At 55.3% G+C, this 18124-nt stretch overlaps 8 protein-coding genes across 8 annotated transcripts; 3 read left to right on the plus strand and 5 right to left on the minus strand.

Moving 5' to 3' along the window:
- Positions 1–52: 52 nt before the first annotated feature.
- PG997_003582 (uncharacterized protein) lies at positions 53–1832 on the minus strand (the record flags this gene model as incomplete). The annotated part of the gene is made up of 2 exons (XM_066807897.1): positions 53–1561; positions 1713–1832. 2 exons carry the CDS (start codon positions 1830–1832, stop codon positions 53–55), a joined length of 1629 nt encoding a protein of 542 aa, XP_066671515.1.
- Positions 1833–2883: 1051 nt separating this feature from the next.
- PG997_003583 (ADP-ribosylation factor family protein) lies at positions 2884–3868 on the plus strand (the record flags this gene model as incomplete). Its single annotated transcript, XM_066807898.1, has 2 exons — positions 2884–2932; positions 3129–3868. The coding sequence occupies 2 exons, from the start codon at positions 2884–2886 to the stop codon at positions 3866–3868; spliced, it is 789 nt and encodes a 262-aa protein (XP_066671516.1).
- Positions 3869–4097: 229 nt separating this feature from the next.
- Positions 4098–5064, minus strand: PG997_003584 (uncharacterized protein; the record flags this gene model as incomplete). Its single annotated transcript, XM_066807899.1, has 2 exons — positions 4098–4839; positions 4901–5064. The coding sequence occupies 2 exons, from the start codon at positions 5062–5064 to the stop codon at positions 4098–4100; spliced, it is 906 nt and encodes a 301-aa protein (XP_066671517.1).
- Positions 5065–5566: 502 nt separating this feature from the next.
- Positions 5567–6437, plus strand: PG997_003585 (Cwf15/Cwc15 cell cycle control protein; the record flags this gene model as incomplete). Its single annotated transcript, XM_066807900.1, has 3 exons — positions 5567–5676; positions 5736–6303; positions 6384–6437. 3 exons carry the CDS (start codon positions 5567–5569, stop codon positions 6435–6437), a joined length of 732 nt encoding a protein of 243 aa, XP_066671518.1.
- A 517-nt stretch (positions 6438–6954) lies between these two features.
- On the minus strand, positions 6955–8598 carry PG997_003586 (ebp domain-containing protein; the record flags this gene model as incomplete). The annotated part of the gene is made up of 5 exons (XM_066807901.1): positions 6955–7463; positions 7589–7823; positions 7956–8092; positions 8197–8223; positions 8355–8598. The coding sequence occupies 5 exons, from the start codon at positions 8596–8598 to the stop codon at positions 6955–6957; spliced, it is 1152 nt and encodes a 383-aa protein (XP_066671519.1).
- Positions 8599–9144: 546 nt separating this feature from the next.
- PG997_003587 (uncharacterized protein) lies at positions 9145–10010 on the plus strand (the record flags this gene model as incomplete). The annotated part of the gene is made up of 3 exons (XM_066807902.1): positions 9145–9443; positions 9595–9761; positions 9862–10010. 3 exons carry the CDS (start codon positions 9145–9147, stop codon positions 10008–10010), a joined length of 615 nt encoding a protein of 204 aa, XP_066671520.1.
- A 365-nt stretch (positions 10011–10375) lies between these two features.
- PG997_003588 (uncharacterized protein) lies at positions 10376–12670 on the minus strand (the record flags this gene model as incomplete). The annotated part of the gene is made up of 6 exons (XM_066807903.1): positions 10376–11127; positions 11190–11446; positions 11503–11937; positions 11998–12300; positions 12372–12535; positions 12581–12670. 6 exons carry the CDS (start codon positions 12668–12670, stop codon positions 10376–10378), a joined length of 2001 nt encoding a protein of 666 aa, XP_066671521.1.
- Positions 12671–13835: 1165 nt separating this feature from the next.
- Positions 13836–17289, minus strand: PG997_003589 (zinc finger transcription factor 1; the record flags this gene model as incomplete). Its single annotated transcript, XM_066807904.1, has 3 exons — positions 13836–14392; positions 14454–16093; positions 16148–17289. The coding sequence occupies 3 exons, from the start codon at positions 17287–17289 to the stop codon at positions 13836–13838; spliced, it is 3339 nt and encodes a 1112-aa protein (XP_066671522.1).
- Positions 17290–18124: the final 835 nt, after the last annotated feature.

The raw sequence follows: 18124 nt of genomic DNA on the forward strand, positions 1-18124 counted from the left end.
GGGATAAGAATAGACACATAACCGTACTTTTCGACAGTTAAGTAGGTAGCACTCAGTCCTGTTTCCGGTAGATTTTCCGGAGGAATGCTGGGGTTACCGCCGTCGCCTCTCCCTGGCCAGACACATTGAAGATGAACGTACCGAATCCTTGCCCACCGTAGGTAGCGCCATTGTTACGGATCCAGTCCGAGTTGACAGCAAACTGCTTCGAGAAGAGTCCAGTGGCCGCCCCTTCGTCCGCTGGGTCCACGACCGGCGTGGCCTGGAAAGACAGCTGCCTCACTGGCCTTGGGGCAGCAATGGCGGGCTGCAAAACCAGCGACATACTACCCAACTGCGCCGCCAGTTGCGCCATCATGTCGTGTCCGTCGCTGGTGAACGAAACCAGGGTCAACCCGGCCCCGTTGCTCGCCGTCTGGTTGTACGCCAGGGTAAGCGACGACGAGTTCTTGCCGTCCGTGTACGTCCCCGCGAAGTTGCGCTTGGCTTCGACGGCGGCCTGGGTCTGGAGCGCGGGCAGGATCGCCTCGCTGACGATATCGGCGAGGAGCTGCGTGGCGGCGCTTCGTGCAGCCGGGCCTGCGATCCCGCTGGCCTGGATGACGCTGAAGCCCGCATCGTAGTCGGGGATCAGGACCAGGTAGCTCGAGTAGCTCCCGGCGTCGCCGAGCTTGGTGTACATGTCCGTGATGTGACCGGTGTCTCGGTGGGTGTACCGGTAGATCTCCCAGCCCATCCCCTGCGCAAACTCCGAGTGCGCCGTGAAGGTTGAAGGTTTCATCCACTTGCGAGTCTGGTCGGCGGGCAGGAGTGTCGAGTTGAGGATGCCGATACCCAGTTTGGCAAGGTCGTTCGTCGTCGAGAACACACCCCCAGACGCACGTGTGATACCCCCATCGAGAGCAAAGTCCTTGAGGGGCGCAACCACTACGTAACCTGGGAAGCCCTTCTCGGTCGGGGCGGTAGCAGTGGTCTTGGCCATGCCCAGCGGGTCGAGAACGGCCTTGCGATAGTATTCTTCAAGGGTCATGTTGGTAAGCCGCGATATAGCCTGGCCCAGCAAGATAAACCCGGTGTCCGCATATCCTGGCGTCTGCCAGGGCAGAAAGGTTGGGCCCTGTAGCCCCTTGATATAATCTACCACTGAACAGTTGTAACCTTTGCAGGGCACTGCAGCATTGGCTTCTTCAACGCTAATGGGCGGAAGCCCTAATGTTGTAGGATCAACTGGTGGCTTTCCGGTGAGGCCCATCAGTGTATACCAGAACTCTCCTAGAGAAAATGGCAATCCATCTCGAGGGACCCCGGATATTTGAGAAGCGAGGTTAAGCGGGGTGACTGAGTGCCAGTCTATATGGCGAATAGGATCATCGTTGGGCAACCCGGCAATCTCCGGGAAGACCTCATCCAGGGGCAAGTTCCAGTCCTGGGGTTTGAGCTCGAGCAAACCAGCAAAGACCGTGAAGAGCTTGGTCAGGCTCGCAACGCGGTAGATGCTGTCGCCATTGACCGTGCGTACCCCGTTTGAGGAATTCCTGACATCCGGGCCGGTGTGGTGGTACTGGAGGCGCCCAGCAGCTTCCGAGTCGTGGGTCGAGAACAACCCGAGTGAAAAGGTATGGTTGTTCAAACCAGCAAGGAGAGGGGTGCGTTCTTTTGCCACTGAAGTGCTTGTCCAATCTTGAGGTAATATTCTCCCAAGTTGCTCTTACTATGCTGTCTTTGCCGCTTATGTCAACAGGAGCCGGGTCCATGGGCCCTAGGAACCTGGAAGACACGCCCGACAGGCATAGTGAAGCAAGTGCAACGGTCTTAGAATAGGAGATGAGCATGGTGGAAAGTGTCAGGTAGTGATGTGGTGCGCTGGTGAGAATATGCTGCCTGGTGCCATACACTGGCTCTCGCAACCACCGATGGAGGCGCCTGTGCTTTTATATTCGACATTGCAGAAGCTGAAAGTTTCGTAAGCACATTAGCTGATGGCAATGCATGCACTTGGTGTTTAGTATAGGACTATGGGGTGTACGGAGGACCAATCAGACGCATGGGCGTGTTACCCAAATAGGACATATCAAGTACACCTATACGGACCTACTACGCACTTACTATGTCACTTCAGATGGCCACTCTTAGCCGTGAAGCTTCTTGGAGAATTACGTGCATACCTAGGCGAGATCCAGTATACGGTCTTGCCGGATTTGGCAAACTTGACAGCCAAGAGCCCGAGATCACCATGACGTACTCAGCACCTCGACGACTGCACTGCCGAGTCTTGCAGGTGCGCCTCAAAGACGCAACCAATACATTTATGCAGCTGTCAACTCTCTTAGTTGATCGTCCGAGGCTATTCAGCTCGTGTAATGTAAGCCAAGTAAGCCACTGGGCAGTATCTCTCATGGCAGACCCAGTAACTCTTCCCACAAGGCAGACTCGACTTGTTAGGGAAGTAATGGCTTAGATTCTGCAATCCAGAAGTAGTGTCGAGTACATACTTACATAAACGATAGGCAGTGGGTGTCGTCAACGGTTCAAGGACTGCTGCGAGGGGCTATCCGGTGCACTGTAAATTGCCCGAACAGGGGTCGCCAAGCAGGCCAATTACAGGCATTCCAGGGGGCCGAACCAGACCCCAGGTTACCTAACGTTACCAGCAAAGTGTCCCGCTAAAGTGGGCAGCCAAAAGTGTTGTTTCAAAACATTTCCTTGCGCAAATGAGCACATGGAAATTGTGATTGCGTACCTTTCGCACCCACTGTTGTCGCAAAACGTCTGGGGAGCCCGTCCAATGCTTCTCTAGAACCGATCCCATCCAACCACCAAAAGACACTTACGCGGGACCCAAGTCTATCAGGTCCGGTAGATTATTTTTCTTTTGACTCTGCCATGTACCATCTAGCCAAGGGCCTGTACCGGCTCGCGACGAGCAAAGAAGGTATGTAAGATACTACTTACTACGCAAGTAGTAGCATTCGTTCGTTCGTTCATTCATTATGCATATGTGGCATCGACCCACGCCCGTGACTTCGCACTTCCCTCTCCAAACCAACCAACCCCCCACCACTAGCAGTAGCAGCAGTAGCCAGCAGCCAGCTAACGTTTTGCGCGCAATCGCAACCCCCCGAAAACAGAGTACTCGGTCATCCTCCTGGGCCTGGACAATGCGGGCAAGACGACCTTCCACGAGCAGGCCAAGTCGCTCTTCCTGCCCGAGCACCCGGACCCGAAGCTGCGGACGGTCCCGACGGTGGGGCAGAACGTGAGCACCCTCACGCTGCCGGACATGTACTTGAAGATCTGGGACGTCGGCGGCCAGCTGTCCCTGCGCCGCCTGTGGCAGAGCTACTACGCCTCGTGCCACGCCATCGTCTTCATCATCGACAGCACCGACATCGGCGACGGCCTGCTGCTCCCGGGCGAGGACGACGACGACGACGACGGCGACGGCGGCGGCAGAGGCAGCAAGGATAACGACGACGCGGACTCGGTCGCGACCACCGCCGGTACCAGGAGCGAGCGAAGGTCCTCCAGTAGCCGCGGCCACGGCCACTCGAGCAGCGGCAGCAAGCACCTCGGCCGGCTGGACGAGTGCCGCCTGGTGCTCGAGGATGTGCTGCAGCACAGCGAGACCGAGGGCGTGCCGCTCTTGATCCTAGCCAACAAGCAGGACCGCGAAGACTGCGTCGAGGTCGTCAAGATCAAGGAGGGGCTGGTCAAGAAGGTGTTCGAAGGCGACAAGGCCAGCTCCATTCGCGACTCCAGAGTGCTGCCCGTGAGTGCTCTGACGGGAACAGGAGTCAGCGAGGCCGTCGACTGGGTACGGAGCAGGGTGAAGTGGAACAAGGAGTCAAGGCCGCCCGTTATGCGATAGACGAAACGGCAGAGACTTTTACTTCATGTGTGTCGGAAAGAAAGGAGTCATTTCTCTGGGTTGGCGTTTCTCAAGCGGCATGCAGACGGCGTTAGGTCACGGGGGAAACGGTTTACGCAGACCTGCGATATCATCATATAGCAGCGATTCAAGGGGGTATCCTCAAGATGGTGGGTATCATTGGTCTATTTTTGGGCGCCTTTTTTATAATAGAAGAGCGTGGCTTTCTCTACCTCGCGTTGTCGGCAGACAGCTCTGCCAGAAGCCCACCCTTGTTCCTGTGCTTCGAGTCCTCGGCCAGTTTTTGGTCCACAAAGTCTGAGAGATCCTTGACCTTCTGAAGGGCCAGACTGGAACACTGCACTACCGTCACAGCCTCGACAGGGGCACCACCCGGCTTGGCTACCTGGCAGATTTCCCCATGCTTGTTCATGCTAATAGTGCAGCTACTCACACGCAGCTGCTCCTCCAAAAGTGTAGTATCCAGAAGCCAGATATCCTTCTCCTCCCCGTCCTCTCCGACAGATATGGAGCCGAAGAAACTGAATGTGATGCAGAAAGGCGAGTGCAGCCAGCTCAGAGGGACGGGCTCTCGTTCCGCGGGGGTGTAGACGGTCAACGTGTCGCCCTCCATGCCTGTGTCGGGTTTGCGAAAGTGGCGCAGAGCTGCAACGACGGCCAAACACGAGGCATCGATCAGGTTACCGTCGTGGGACAGGACGTGCAGATCCACTCGGATGGACCAGCACTTTTGACCTGCGACCAGGCATAGAGATTCGGTGTCCAGGGCATTGGAGCGGCGCACAGTCTTCTCTAGAAGTCTTGACAGCAGGACTTCTGTTTCTGTCGGGCGGTTGACCTCGAACGCGGGCGAGGCCATGGGGCTGAGCTCGGTGGTGATGGTGAAGATGCCATCGAAAGGTCGGTCGGTGTACGGGACCGTGACTTCTGCAGTGACCTTGGCAAGAATTCTACAGGTGCAGCTTGATTAGATGTTGTTTCCCTTCGAAAGTGCTGGAAACAATGGCATACCTCGTCTTGCCTAGGGTGACGTCTGCGACTCCATATTGTTCGCCGAACTTGAGATCGAGCTGGCGGAACTGGTCGAGGGCGCGCCCATCCAGACGGTGGCCCTCTCGCACGGCTTTCAAGATGAAGTCCTTCTCATTCTGGGAAGGTTCGGCCTCGCGCGGCATGGTCGGTGGTTGGGGGAAGGGATTGAGCCTCTCCTTGTTTATCGCATTCGGCGCTGGGGCAGGGCAGAAAAAAAGAGACAACGGCTTTCAATCAATGCGAAGTTTCCAGGTGGGATGTCCAGCACCTGCTCTGACCAATACAGTGCTCTCAGCTGGCCGACCTAGTGCTGTTGCTAGATCCGCTGGTGGGGCATCAAAATCCTATCTTAGCGTCCCAGTTGCAGGTTGCTCAGTAGCTTCCGCGTCGATTCCCTGTCCAACAGGCGCGGTCCCCTGCCCAAAGGCCAAAAGTCGGTGGTTTGGATGCAGCAACGCCGACCACCAACTTTCTCTCGTGCTCTGCCATCTTACACTCATTTGGCCAACCTCAACCACCCTCAACCCACCTGGGCACGTCATACGAAGTACACTTTGCAAACCAGCACCACCAATTCCTAACAAACAACACCTGACGACGACTCGACAAAAAAACATCACAACGCAATAAGCTGCCAAAGCCAACATGACTACCGCCCACAGACCTACCTTCGATCCCGCGCGCGGCAAGGAGGCTCTGCGCGGCCCTGCATACCACCAACGACTCCTTCCCGCACACACCCAATTAAAATACCGGTAGGTCCTCCATCTCTTCCTTCAAATTCGTACAAACCAGATACTCACACCCGCTGCAGGCAACCCGGACAAGGCGGTGATGCCGACAACGAGGTCCGCGACCTGCGCGCCGAGCTCCTGGCCGCCGAAGCCGCCCACTTCGCCAAGGCCAACGGCGGCGCCCCTGCCCGCGCCCTCCTCCGAGTCCGAGGAGGCCGCCGCCGCCAACGGCGCCAAGCGCCCCCTGGCGCTCACATCGCACGCCGACGGCGAGAGGGAGGGGAGGACCCAGAAGCCAAGCGGCGGCGCATATTAGAGGAGTCGCGCGACATAGACGCGGATGACGACGACGACGAAGACGATGACGACGATGATGACGACAGCGAGGAGGACGACAGCGACGACGACGAGGCGGAGCTGCAGCGGGAGCTGGAGAAGATCCGACGGGAAAAGGCCGAGCGGCGCGAGAAGGAGGAGGCCGAGCGCGCAGCCGCCGAGGAGGAGGAGCGGGAGCGGGACATTGCCCTCGGGAACCCCTTGCTGAACAAGCAGAACTTCAACATGAAGCGGCGATGGAACGACGACGTGGTCTTCAAGAATCAAGCGCGCGGGACCGAGGACAAGGGCAAGAAGAAGGAATTCGTCAACGTAAGTCCACCACCCAGCAACTATGCTCCCAATCTCATGTCGAAACGAACGAGGAAAGATTGCTAACATAACATTGGCAGGATCTGTTGCGATCTGACTTCCACAAGCGTTTCATGGGCAAATACGTCCGCTGAGCCGCTCCGCTGCGCTTTACTTAGAGATACCCACATAGAATGAACACCTGACGATTGCTTGTTGCAAGTCCTTGGTTGCGGCTCTTGAACTTTGGAGTCTGTTCCCGGAGTTTTCGGGCCATTTGACTCTGTCGTAAACCCCACAGTCCTCAAAAGGGGCAAGGTGGCCGTCATTACACCCAGCATTGATTAAGCAGCGGAAAGCGGGATATACAGGCAGTGTTTAGCAGGAAGAGCACACCGCGACGTATAACTACCTAGCAAAAAGAGTCGATTCAAGAGGTGAGGGGGTTCAATATAGATATCGTAACCATAGCGGTCTACATCCAAATGTCTGCTGTGATATTATATAATCCAGCAATGGCAGTCTATCATATTGTCTATTCGTCATTCTTTGCTCGTGTGCACCGTTTCTACATAATTCTATCTATCTATCTATATACAGGCATATCTTCGTAACTTGATCCTTCTTTCCAGGTTGAAAATTTGGTGGGACTTGGATGCCAACATACGCCGCCTACTCTTCCCTCTTCACCTCCTCGAACTCCTCGGTGTCCTCAGGCTCCTTGAGCCCCTCAAGCTTCTTACTCAGCTCAGCGTCCTCAGTGCCCTTGCTCTCCTCGGTATCCTTGGTGTCCTTAGTGTCCTTGGTGTCCTTGGTCTCGTCAGTGTCGTTATTCTCGTTAATGTCGTTCTTGTCGTTATTCTCGTCAGTGTCGTGAGTGTCGTCAATCTTAGTAGCTTCGTTGATATCATCAGTCTCGTCGGTCTCCTTGGTCTCTTCAATCTCCTTGGTTTCCTCGGCCTCCAGAGCCTCCATAATCTCCTGGATCCCCTTAATCTCCGGGGTCTCCTGAGTCTCCTTAATCTCCTGGATCTTCTGAATCTCTTTGATCTCCTTGCTCTCCTCAGGCACCTTGGCACTGTTTAGCGGGCTGTGTGCCTGAAAGCCAGCGAGTCCGGTCCGGACGCTATCCAAGATCCGAAGCTCGCTCCTCAGCGTCTTGACGCTGTCGAATAGCAGGGCTAAATAAAAGCAAACCGATGGTATACAATGTCAGCCTGTGAGCTAGATACCTAAGGTACTAGGTTTTGGATAATATGATTTGGTTGTCTTTTAACCAAAGAGGCAGTATACGGTTGAAACTTACCGGCAGGCACGACCGCCCAGGGCAGGTTGAAGCCGACGTAGTAGACCCAGAAGTACAGGAACTCGGGCCGGCTGTGGGCGAGGTGGGTGAAGTGCGTCTCGACGAGGCTGGTCGAGTAGTACAGGGCCACGCCGTACAGGTGGGCTATGCACATGACGATCTGGAGCGGGTGGCGGAGGTAGCTGTCCAGGACGATGCTGGCCGCGCAGGCGAAGGAGAGAGGGCCCCAGAGGAACTGCGGGTTTGGGGTGGAGGTCCATGATCAGCCACAGGCTCGTGACGGTATAGTACGATTATCTTTGAGGGGGGCGGCAGATCGTAGTGACTTGTTGGGGAGTTGAGAAGAAAGGGAAGAGGGAAAGCCTACAACGGTGATGCTCTCGACGCTGAGCATGAACGGGTCAGACGTCAGATACCTGGAGTCCGACAGGGCGTATTCCTTCCACAGCTGCGCGAAGAGGTTCTGCGACGATGCCACCGTGTCATGGTTAAAGACGAAGTAGCCTACACGCCGGAGTCAGCCTCGACGATGCTTTATCGAGTGTGTATATATAGAGAGGGTTTCGACATAGTCAAGAGGGGGAAAACGAAAGAAAGTATCTTCTTACCTTCGAAAAAGCAGTGCAGCGAGCCACCTAGAACCGCCCGAGTCAGATCAGCAACGTATCCCCAGTATATTAGAGTGGCACTCCTTCGTTACGCCGACTTACACAAGACGAACCAGCAGAGCACGGCCAGGTTCGGTTTGGTCAGGAGGGGTTCACACGCAAAGCAACGGTGCTCGCGAGAACCAGGACGCTGGCCAGCATGCCAGCCAGCGACACGAGCAGGACCGGGACGCTGGCGCTGTTGGCCTGGTAGCTGGGGATGGTGACGCCGAGGGGGTAGTAGGGATGTAACGGTATCGGCGGTGGCGCCGGCGCTCCCCTCATGGTGCCGGTCATGGTGCCCGAGGCGAGGGTTCGGTCGTGGTGGCCGCCCCAGACCCAGTCAAAAAGGACCATGGACATTATTAATTCGGGGTTTGGTACTGCTGCGGGCTTAAAACGTATAATTTGTTATGCTTTTTCGTCTGTTATTCTCTTTTGCCGTTGGGGGAAGTTGGGCGGGAACGGGTCGGCTCGTGGCGTCTGGATCTGGAGTACACCGAAAATTGTCTGGGAAAAGCCGTGCGTGGACGGGAGCGACGCTGGGAAAGGGGAAGGGAGCTTCAGACGATCCGTGCTTCTGCGGGCCTCCCACTTGCGTCTTGGCCGAATCGGCTCCGGCTTCAGTAGAGGATATAAGCAGAGCCCGGCGACACCATCACCACGCTACGTTTATTTATACTTCAGCTTGCGCAGTATACCCTATTTTCATTTTTCTCTTCTCTCTATCTTCACTCTGAGGCTTTTATTCGTTATTTGTTGTGGAGCAACATAATTGGCCAATACCAGATACTCGCCATATCGCCTTCCTGTATCCATCAGACTAACACGGCCTGCCAAGACTGGCCAGTCTCCGACCTACGTACAGATTGATAGGAAGCAGACAAAACAAGAAAAAGAAATTTAGCAATGTCGGCGCTGATAGAAGTCACCCTCTCGTGGCTACTCCAAAACTTCAAACATCGCGATGACAAGCTGTTCATCAAGGGCCCAGCCTTCGCCGACCACCCGGCCCCCACCATCACAGTCACCTCTCCGGACTGCGGCGAGACCGACGCGCAGCTATCTGTTGTCTACACAGCCGACGGCGTCGGCCACCACCCAGAGCTGAGCTGGACCGCCCCAGCGGGCATCCGGGACCAGGTCAGGGAGTGGCTGCTCGTCAGCGAGGACCCGGACGCGCCGCTCCCTACGCCTATCGCTCACGGGTAAATATGCGGTCTTTTCATTCCGTCTGGCGGTGTGCCTTCGACACTATTCTACTCAATGTATCTCGCAATGATGTGTTTGTGCGCTGCTGCCACCGTCAAAATTGAGTAAGGGGTCCATCACTGACATTGGTGGGGACCGACATGACAGTGTATTCGGCGGCATCCCCGTGGCGAAGACCAGCGTCAAGGCGGCCGATTTCGACATCCAGGATGACGGGCAGGCCATGCTCAAGGGTGGTTTTCATTACGGCGTCACCCGCCGCGGAGTGCCGTACATTCCCCCAAGGCCGCTGCTGAATCACGGGCCTCATCGGTGTAAGTACCGACACCTTTCGTACTTAGTTTCTATCTTTGCTTGCTGTTTCTTCCTGACTTAGGCTAAAACATTACCTGACTATGCGGGAGGGAGAAACAGACTTCTACTTCGTTGTAGCACTGAGCGCCCCGCTTGAGTCTGGTTTGCTCAAGGCGAAAGCGACGAGAGAGCAGATCGCCGAGGCCATTGTCGGGAAGGTCGTCGGTTGGGGCCAATGGGTGGGAAGTTGTGAGAGAACATGGACTTGAAATTAAAAGTTTTGGAATGCACAATTAATGGTCCAAGTCAGAGAAAGGGGGTTGGTGTTCGTGTGCAAAGCGAGGGGGGTTGAAAGAAACAAGAGTAAAAAAGAAAATAGAAAAAGAAAGTGACCGCAGAGGGAGTTGAACCCTCTTGCCTTTAAGTATAATATAATGATACTACCGCTAGGCTGTACCGACCCGGTCATGGGAATCAGGCCTCATTGGAACATATAAACCCTGGAAGATGAGAGTGTTGCCTGCTGTTGGTGTTCTGGAGTTCTGGATGTGGCTGAACTCAAATACCTGCGCATACCCCAGTCCCGTGCCCCTTGATTATCGTACAGACCACCCAGATATACCGCGGTATGTCGTCAAGGTCCTAGACCCACAGGCGCCAATAGATTCGGCTCAAAGTTCCAATCGAATTCGTCCATGAAAGACCAATCAATATTCGCCAAAGGGCCAGGCCCTCCCGGTGCCGTCACTATTCCCGCCCCCAATGTAGCTGTCGATCCCGTCGCCGCTGCTGCCCCCAACGACCCATCCCCGTGGCTGCTGCTGCTGCTGTTGTTGTTGTTGCCGATACCACCGCCCCCTCCATCCGCCGCCGCCTTCGGCCTCATCGTGTTCATGTCGCTCTTCCAGAGCTTCAGGCAGTCGAAGCACACGCCGGCTCCCATGCGCTGGGTCCCGACCGTCACCGTGGGCTCGCCGTGCCAGACCGCCGTCGACTGGGCCACGCTCCACAACGACTCGAAAAGCATGGCCAGCCGGGCCCCGAGGTCGCCTTCCTGGACGACCGAGCGGCGGCACACCTCCATGCAGTTGGCGGCGCAGCGCTCGGCCCCCTGCTTGTCCAGAATTTCCTTGTAAGAGGACCGGAACACCTTGTATATGATGCACATGGCCGACAGCAGGGACCGTAAGGCAGAGTGAGGCATGTGTTTCAAGTACCCATGCCGGTCGTCTAAGCTGAGCGCGTCGCGTAGCACGGCCTGTGACGTGGTATATGCCTTCAAGATATTGCGTTTCAGAGCCTCGGGGCTGTAGCCCGGTAAGGGTATTAGATAGTATGTCTGGATCTCCAACTGCACCAGGAGGGCATTAAATTTGTCCATGTCATCTGCAGAGGGCGGTCAGTCCAGAACTACAGGTGCTAGGTCGTTGTGTGTTATATACACCTACCGGCTCGCTCCGAACAGATCAGTCCGCGGATGTTGTCGAAATCGTCCTCAAGTTGTTGGACGATGTAAGAAGAAACTCCTTCGGACTCTTCCAAACAGGCAGCCATGGTCTTGCTCACCCGGTGGGCGAATTTCTGGCATTCCAGGAGCACTCGAAAAGACGAAGGAACATGGAACGGCGTCTTCCCATCGATGACGTTTTGCACCGTCTGGTTGAACAGGCTGCCGAGCGGTGGTATGCCCATGTAGTGCGAGGACCTATGAAGTCAGTTCAGTCAGGTTTCCATGCGGTCGAGCTGCTTGCATTATCGTACCTTTGCGTCACGATGTTGTACCCCGCCCAAGTATAATGTGCCTCTTCGTCTGTGAAGTTACCTTGGAAGCCCCCGAAATTGAATGCTGGGTTTGAGCCTTTTCCGGCTTGTATGCCCAGCAGCAGTGAGGCGTTCATGATGACCCCCGTGAACATGCAGGTCGGATCATTGACGAACCGCACGTCGGGAAAGACCCAAGTACAGACGAGGATCATAGCATTGATGGTGTGCATGTTGATGGGCAAACTTGACAGGACAGAGAACAGCTCCCGCCTCATCGCGTCCACAAGGAACGGCAGGACTTGGGGATTCTTGGCGTAACGCCGACAGGCTACCAGGAGGATCGTCCAGAACAGCACTGGCCCGGATTCGTAGCATTTGTTTGGATCCCGGTGCCTCACGATGGGCATGTACGGATGAAAATGCTCAAAGTATCTAGGAGGACTTCAGTCATGCACACAGACGTTTGTTCCGGTATTAGAGATATTTACTTACATTTTAAAGTAGTAGTCAATGTCTTCCCCAGAAAAGGGTTGCGAGCCGAGGGCTCTGGGAAGACTTGGTTCAATGGGGACATCACCGGCGAGCGTTGTCGCCGGTGTCTCCGTGAATGAGGGCCCGGAAGGAGCACTCTTGTCTGATAGTGAGGCTCGTATTGCATCTGGCGAGTTGGTGACGGGCTGTGGTAACGGCGGATCTCTTGGAAAAGGGGGCGCGACGATTCCGCCGGTGGGATTCTGGCTGGACCCCACAGTCTGTTTGATGGTCCGGATTTCCTGAACGAGCTCATCGATCTTGCTGCGAGAGGGTGGCGAGCATCAGAATGCTGCTGCTTCGGTCGAGTTTCCGTATTCTTCTCATGGATTTACTCACTTGCGCCTGCTGACTCTCTTGTGGGTTCTGTCCACCACGCATTCCAACTCCAGTTTGCCGCAGCGCTGGCATTGCTGGCTTGGCTGGTTGCTTGGGTTGCACCGAACCTGTGGCAAGAGAGCGAGGCTATAAGCGACATGGTCTTTGGTAGTGGGGGGCACTGGTCGAGTATAGTTGCATTTCCACTTCCCATGATCCTACTTACTTTTGCATCCCGGCACGAAGTGCAGGCGCTGTTTCGCTTGATGCGGCTGGGCGTCGGAGTCGGAGTCGGCGCGGCTACAGCGTCGGACATGGTGGGCGGACTGACTGGGCAGCGACTCAGCGAGACAACACGGAAAGTATCGTCCTCCGTTCAGACCAGACGACGGGGCGGGGCGGAGATTCATTCAACTGAGAGGGCCGGCATTGGCATACCCAGGTATTGAGGAGATCGGGTATTGTTGTGACATTTCTATGGTGATGGCAAGATTGGCTATATCCACCGGCTAACCGTCGGAGCCGACAACGGCTAACAGCGCCGGAGTTAAGGGACATAACTAAACTTACTCTTGAGAACCGACTGACACTACCAAGGAGCAATGCAATCTTCACATTCCTCATCTTGATATCAGCCCTATGCTGCGGATGCAGACCAACGTAAATGAACAAGTAGACATTATTACTATTGATCACTACTACCTTGTACGACTGGCAGCGGACGGTCGGTCTACTAAAGATGTTGTGCGATTATAAGTATTCAGCGGCCCTCTTATGTACCTACCCTCTGAAAACACAACTGGCTGGGCCTTATGTACTGAAGTAAAATGCACAGAGCTGAGTTGGATGTATAGTCCGCCTTTCCAGGTCTTCGTCTGTGACGATAGGGACTCCGACAGCAGCATCTGCGATTTTTTGGAAGGGCAACAGCAAGTCCCGTCGTCTTGGAAAGTGCCGGGTGAACTATACGCAAAGAATGGACCCTATCATGCCACCATCGTACGACCCTCGTTGCATTTCCCGCACTTTGGCCCAACTGCCGCCCTGCGTTGCTACTTCATACTGGAGTTCCATCGTCAGAGGGGCTGGGCTGGCGAACGTTACCAGGTAGCGAACCTTTCACGCCACTACCAAAGTCGTTCCTTCTTCTGATTTCTTTATTCCTTTCTCATTTTTTACTTATTTGCCAGCTCATCCTGCCGGTGATCAGAAGACCCGTCTGTGGGGGCATATTTTCATCGACACCCCCAATAAGAGTCTCATATATACAACAAAGTGGTATACAACAACATGGAGGTTACGCCCGAAGATGTGTAGCCATCCGCCAGGCCCTGTTCTTTTCAACATGCCATATAAAACGCCTTACATTCCACCGAAACAATACAAGGATATTGCCGTCTTGATCCGAACCGAAACAAAGAAGCAAGCAACCCTTCGTAAGATATCCCTCCCTTCCCCCCTCTATGCCGAGGGGCCTGTCATCACCTATGGCTGTTTCGTCGCAGTCCTAGCCCACTTCCAGGCGTCATCCCGCCAGGGCTAAACATGCCGCCAAAGCCCTCCATGCTCGCCATACCTGCCGCCACATCCTGTCCAAGTTCTGGAGCCTCCATGTTGAACGGCATGAACCATGCTGACGATGGCTCCGAGTGGAAGCTGGACGGCATGCCATTGGGTGCGCCCTCGCCCGCGCCGCCAACGTTAGCTCCGTTGCTACCTCCGGCATGATGATTGGTGCCAGCCAGCGCATCCCAGTTTATCATGGCTTCCTGTCCGCTGATAGATGTGGGATCTACCCCACCGTATGCTCCAAACACAAGTTGCCGGTCGAGGTGTGGCATCATACCTGTTGAATTATTCGCCAACCCGAGTGAGATCAGATCATGGTTGTACAGGCCAGGATGGCCGTGTCCGTGATGACCATGCGCAGTAGCAAAGTGAGGGTGTCCATGCCCGTGCCCGTGCCCATGACCAGCGCCGATCGGGCTGATGGGCGAAAGCGCATGATATGCTGCCACGCTACCGGCAGCCGCGTTTCCTGCAGACTCGAGATCAGCTTCGGGCTACCCACTACAAACGAGGAGAGATGATGGACTTACGTTGCTGGTTACTCAACCGAGCGGCATATTGCTGGCGCTGGTGGTGCAACCTCTGCTGGACGTGCTCGGGAAGGGAGTTTGGGTTGAGGTCGGTAAGTAGCGGCTCGAGGTGCTGCGATCCGCCACGCGGTGGCATGCCGCCTTTTCGGGTGCTGATACTGGCAACGGATTTCCTCTTTGGTATAGGAGGACGGCTCTGTACGCCACTAGCCGTACCCTCTCGAGCCTCGGCGCTTTGCGGCGGGGACAACTGAGCGAACAGCTCTTCCACCGTATACGTCTCCGGTTTCTGTTCGAGCACCGCGTCATCCCCGGACTCTTTCTTCTTGATCCCAGCAGGATCGAGGAAGTCGGATGACGATACACCATGCGGGTATCGGTCAAACCAGTCACCATACTGAAATATAGGTGAAGCGGTGGCATTTTCCGTCGCAGGTGTTCCCTGACGATGAGCATCCGCGCAGACGCGATATTGCTCGCGAAGGTTCTCAGACATAAAGTGGAACATGCCCCAGTATCGTTTCATCTTCCCCAGAAACCTGACGTTGGTCGCCAGGTTCTTCTTGGCCGACTGCTCAACCGCTACATTTCCAGAGAAGATGCCAAATATGTGCACTGTGCTAGACAGAAAGGCGCAATACCCCACGAAGGGTGCTGCAATGAAGAATGACTCGGCGTCTCTGAGTAAGTCGGATATCCTGTTGGCCGCGCCGAAGGCTTTGGCGCCGGCCTTTGTGATGAAGTTCTTGGGTACATCGACATTTGACAGTCCCGCGGGTGATGATACGGCAAATCGATTCATGAAAAGAATATTCTGCTGTATCGATATATGAAGAAAGAGGAACTGGTTTGCCATGCCCTCAGTATCATGCAAGCGCAGGTTTTCGGCCGAGTATTTTAGTCCCTCTGGTAGAGCCCCGGCAAAATCCTCGGCTTGCTTGAGCATTTTCGAGTAGTCTGAATCAGGCTCCCACATGGTGTGGTTGTCGATGTCTTTACCTCCCTGGTTCAAGAAGCTGATGATCTTCCCCCATAAAGAGATGGTCCTGATCATGTAAGCAGCAACACCCATGTTGTCTTTAGGGTTGGACAGCTGCCCTTCGTCGACGGGTACCGGATGGGGTACTTCCCCATCTAGGTCTTCCGTAGGCCCCGGCATATCCAGTTGAAATAGTTTCTCCTTGATCGGCAATTGGATCTTGACTGTCTCCTCTCTAATGAACATGGGGCGGTCGGTCCCCGAGGAGTTGAACCGGTCCATCAGGAAGCAGGCCCACATCGTCCTCCGCCTGACCTCGCGGTCGATGAAGCTGAGTTGTGCGTTCGGGTTGGACCTCGTGGGGTCGAATTCCAAGTCCTTGTGCAGCTGGAGGGCGAAGGCCATCCGAATTGCCTGGCCACCCAGAGACCAGCTCCTCCCCCCATGGCATGTGCCAAATTCATGCAGACCTAGTATGAGCAAACACGTCAGGACTGTGATGTTGGGCCATTCGTATCGCCTAGTAACGATATCCCTAGCGTGTGCTGCCCATTCTTCGCCGCGGAGAAAGTTCGGGATAGCCGCAAACATAGGATGGGTCGAGAAGCGAGCCGAGATGGCGCAAACAGAGAGCACCAAAACCGGTGGTAATGTGTCGGCCCTAGAGGCTAGTCAGTGAAACGCCTCTAAAATCGGGCAACCGCGAGAAACATACTTCAGCTTCCTCATGTAACTAGGTTTGTGGAGTAGGTGGTAGACTTGACCGTAAATGTTCTCAAAGAACACTTCAGCTAGGTGTTCACGTATGTTCATGGGCGGTAAAGCCTCACGCCCTTCAGTGAGAAGCTTGCCGTCCTCTCGTTCCTGCACTTGTAGAGATGCTGGCCTAGAATCATCCGCCTTTGCCTTGGATGATGTCTTGGACCAGTGCTCCAGATCGGTGCCGAAAGCCTCATCTGCACCGCGCTTCTTGGCTTGCTTTCCGGCCGACAGCGCGCCAATGATGCCAGGCTTGAGATTCGCACGGGTGACGTTGGCGGCAGTGGTGTCTTGCTCAGATTTTGGTACAATCTTGATGATCCTATCTTCCATTCGCTTTAGTCGCTTATCCAACATGGTCATGTAATCCGTCCGCGGGGCTGCCTTGCGCGTCGTGACCTTGTACACGCACGGGATGCGAGAGCGGATGCAATGTTTGCAAGCCGGCTTCTCGCCGGAACATCGAATTTTCTTCCGCCGGCACGCAATGCAGGCCAGCGGCAGTCGCTTTCGTTCTTTTCCTGCCTTGGTCTTTAGCTCGCTCCAGGCCGGCGTGATGTCCGACTTGCTGTCCTTTCGCCCAAGGTCTGTTCCGTCACCCGGCGCGCCAGCGGACAGACCGAATTCGTCCGACATGTCATCTTCCAGCGAGTTGACACCCGCATGCGTGCCACCCGGGCTTTCGTCTTCAGATCCGTCGTGGCTTTGCCGCCTCTCCGAGTGTCCGGCGGTGGTGAAATTTGCACTGGGAGCACCCGATGCGATCGAGTCCTTGCCATCGCCTATCGATGCGAGAGACGCCTCACCGCCTGATGGCCCAAACAGATCCGTGGTGTGGTCGTCGAGTCCCATCATCTGAGCCCCTTCAGGCATTTCCTGGTAAGAAAAAGAGAAGTCCTGGAAGTCAGGGCCTTCTATTAAGCTGTGTGACGAAGGGTTGCCTGGTAGGCCATCACGACTTGAATGGATGGAAAACCCGTTCATGTCGGCCGAGCCGGTCTGAACGGCCGGGCTCCCGGCATCAGCGGAAGCTTGAGAGGCATCGGGCCTGGCTGTGGATAACGAGCGATTATGAGCCTGGGACTGACTGGGTGACATTGCTGAACCGAGAGAGGCAGGAACCAAGGAGAGCAGAGATCAAGGGGGGCGCGTCAACCGGCCCAAGATCAGATCGCGCGAATATTCCTGGGTTGAATTCAACTCGGGAGCCTCACGTGGTGGTATTGCTTTCTCAAGTCTCCAATGAAAGGATTCCTGGGGAATCTACGGCCCCACGCCGTCGAAATTGTCTCAGCTGGGGGTGGTGAGGACTACTCGGGCTGTCCGGGAAGCGATGCCAGAAGCCACAGCGTCGTCGGCAGCGTGCAGAATGACTCTCATGACATGAAACAACGAGGTTCTTCGTAGGGCAGAGACAGCAAACATGTAGGAACTGGGAAAGTGAAGTGAAGTACAGTTTAAGGTTTTGGGGGGTTTCGCGACGATCGCTGCTGACGGCGGCTTCAGAAGGTTGGCAATTTGACGGGGGTGACCCCCGGCTCAATGGCGTTTCTGATCCCTGCATACGACAGCGAATCCACTCCACGCGAGATGGGATGCGTTTTCGACGGGTTAGTTTTTGTGGGGAAGCAGCGTGGTAGCCTACTGGAGTGACTGGAGTAACTGGAGTAGGGGGATGGAACCGATCAATAGGTGGTGGAGGAAGAGGAGGAGGAGGAGAAGGAAGAAGAAGAACGAGCAAGTGCCAAGGAGGAGGACGACGAACAGGGCCTAATCGAGTGTAGTCATCCAGCGACCCATTTATCAATGATCCATCCCAAGCAGTCCCTCCTAGGTTAGCCTGCTGTCTGGAAGCAGGGAAAAGAGGACGGTCCAGACTGTCTGGTCGAATTCGACGATGCACCACGTGATGATGCCTCTGTGGCAGTAGCAG

This window comes from Apiospora hydei (assembly GCF_038363865.1).
Source record: "Apiospora hydei strain CBS 114990 chromosome Unknown utg000004l_segment0_segment0, whole genome shotgun sequence".
In the NCBI taxonomy this organism is placed as follows: domain Eukaryota; kingdom Fungi; phylum Ascomycota; class Sordariomycetes; order Amphisphaeriales; family Apiosporaceae; genus Apiospora; species Apiospora hydei.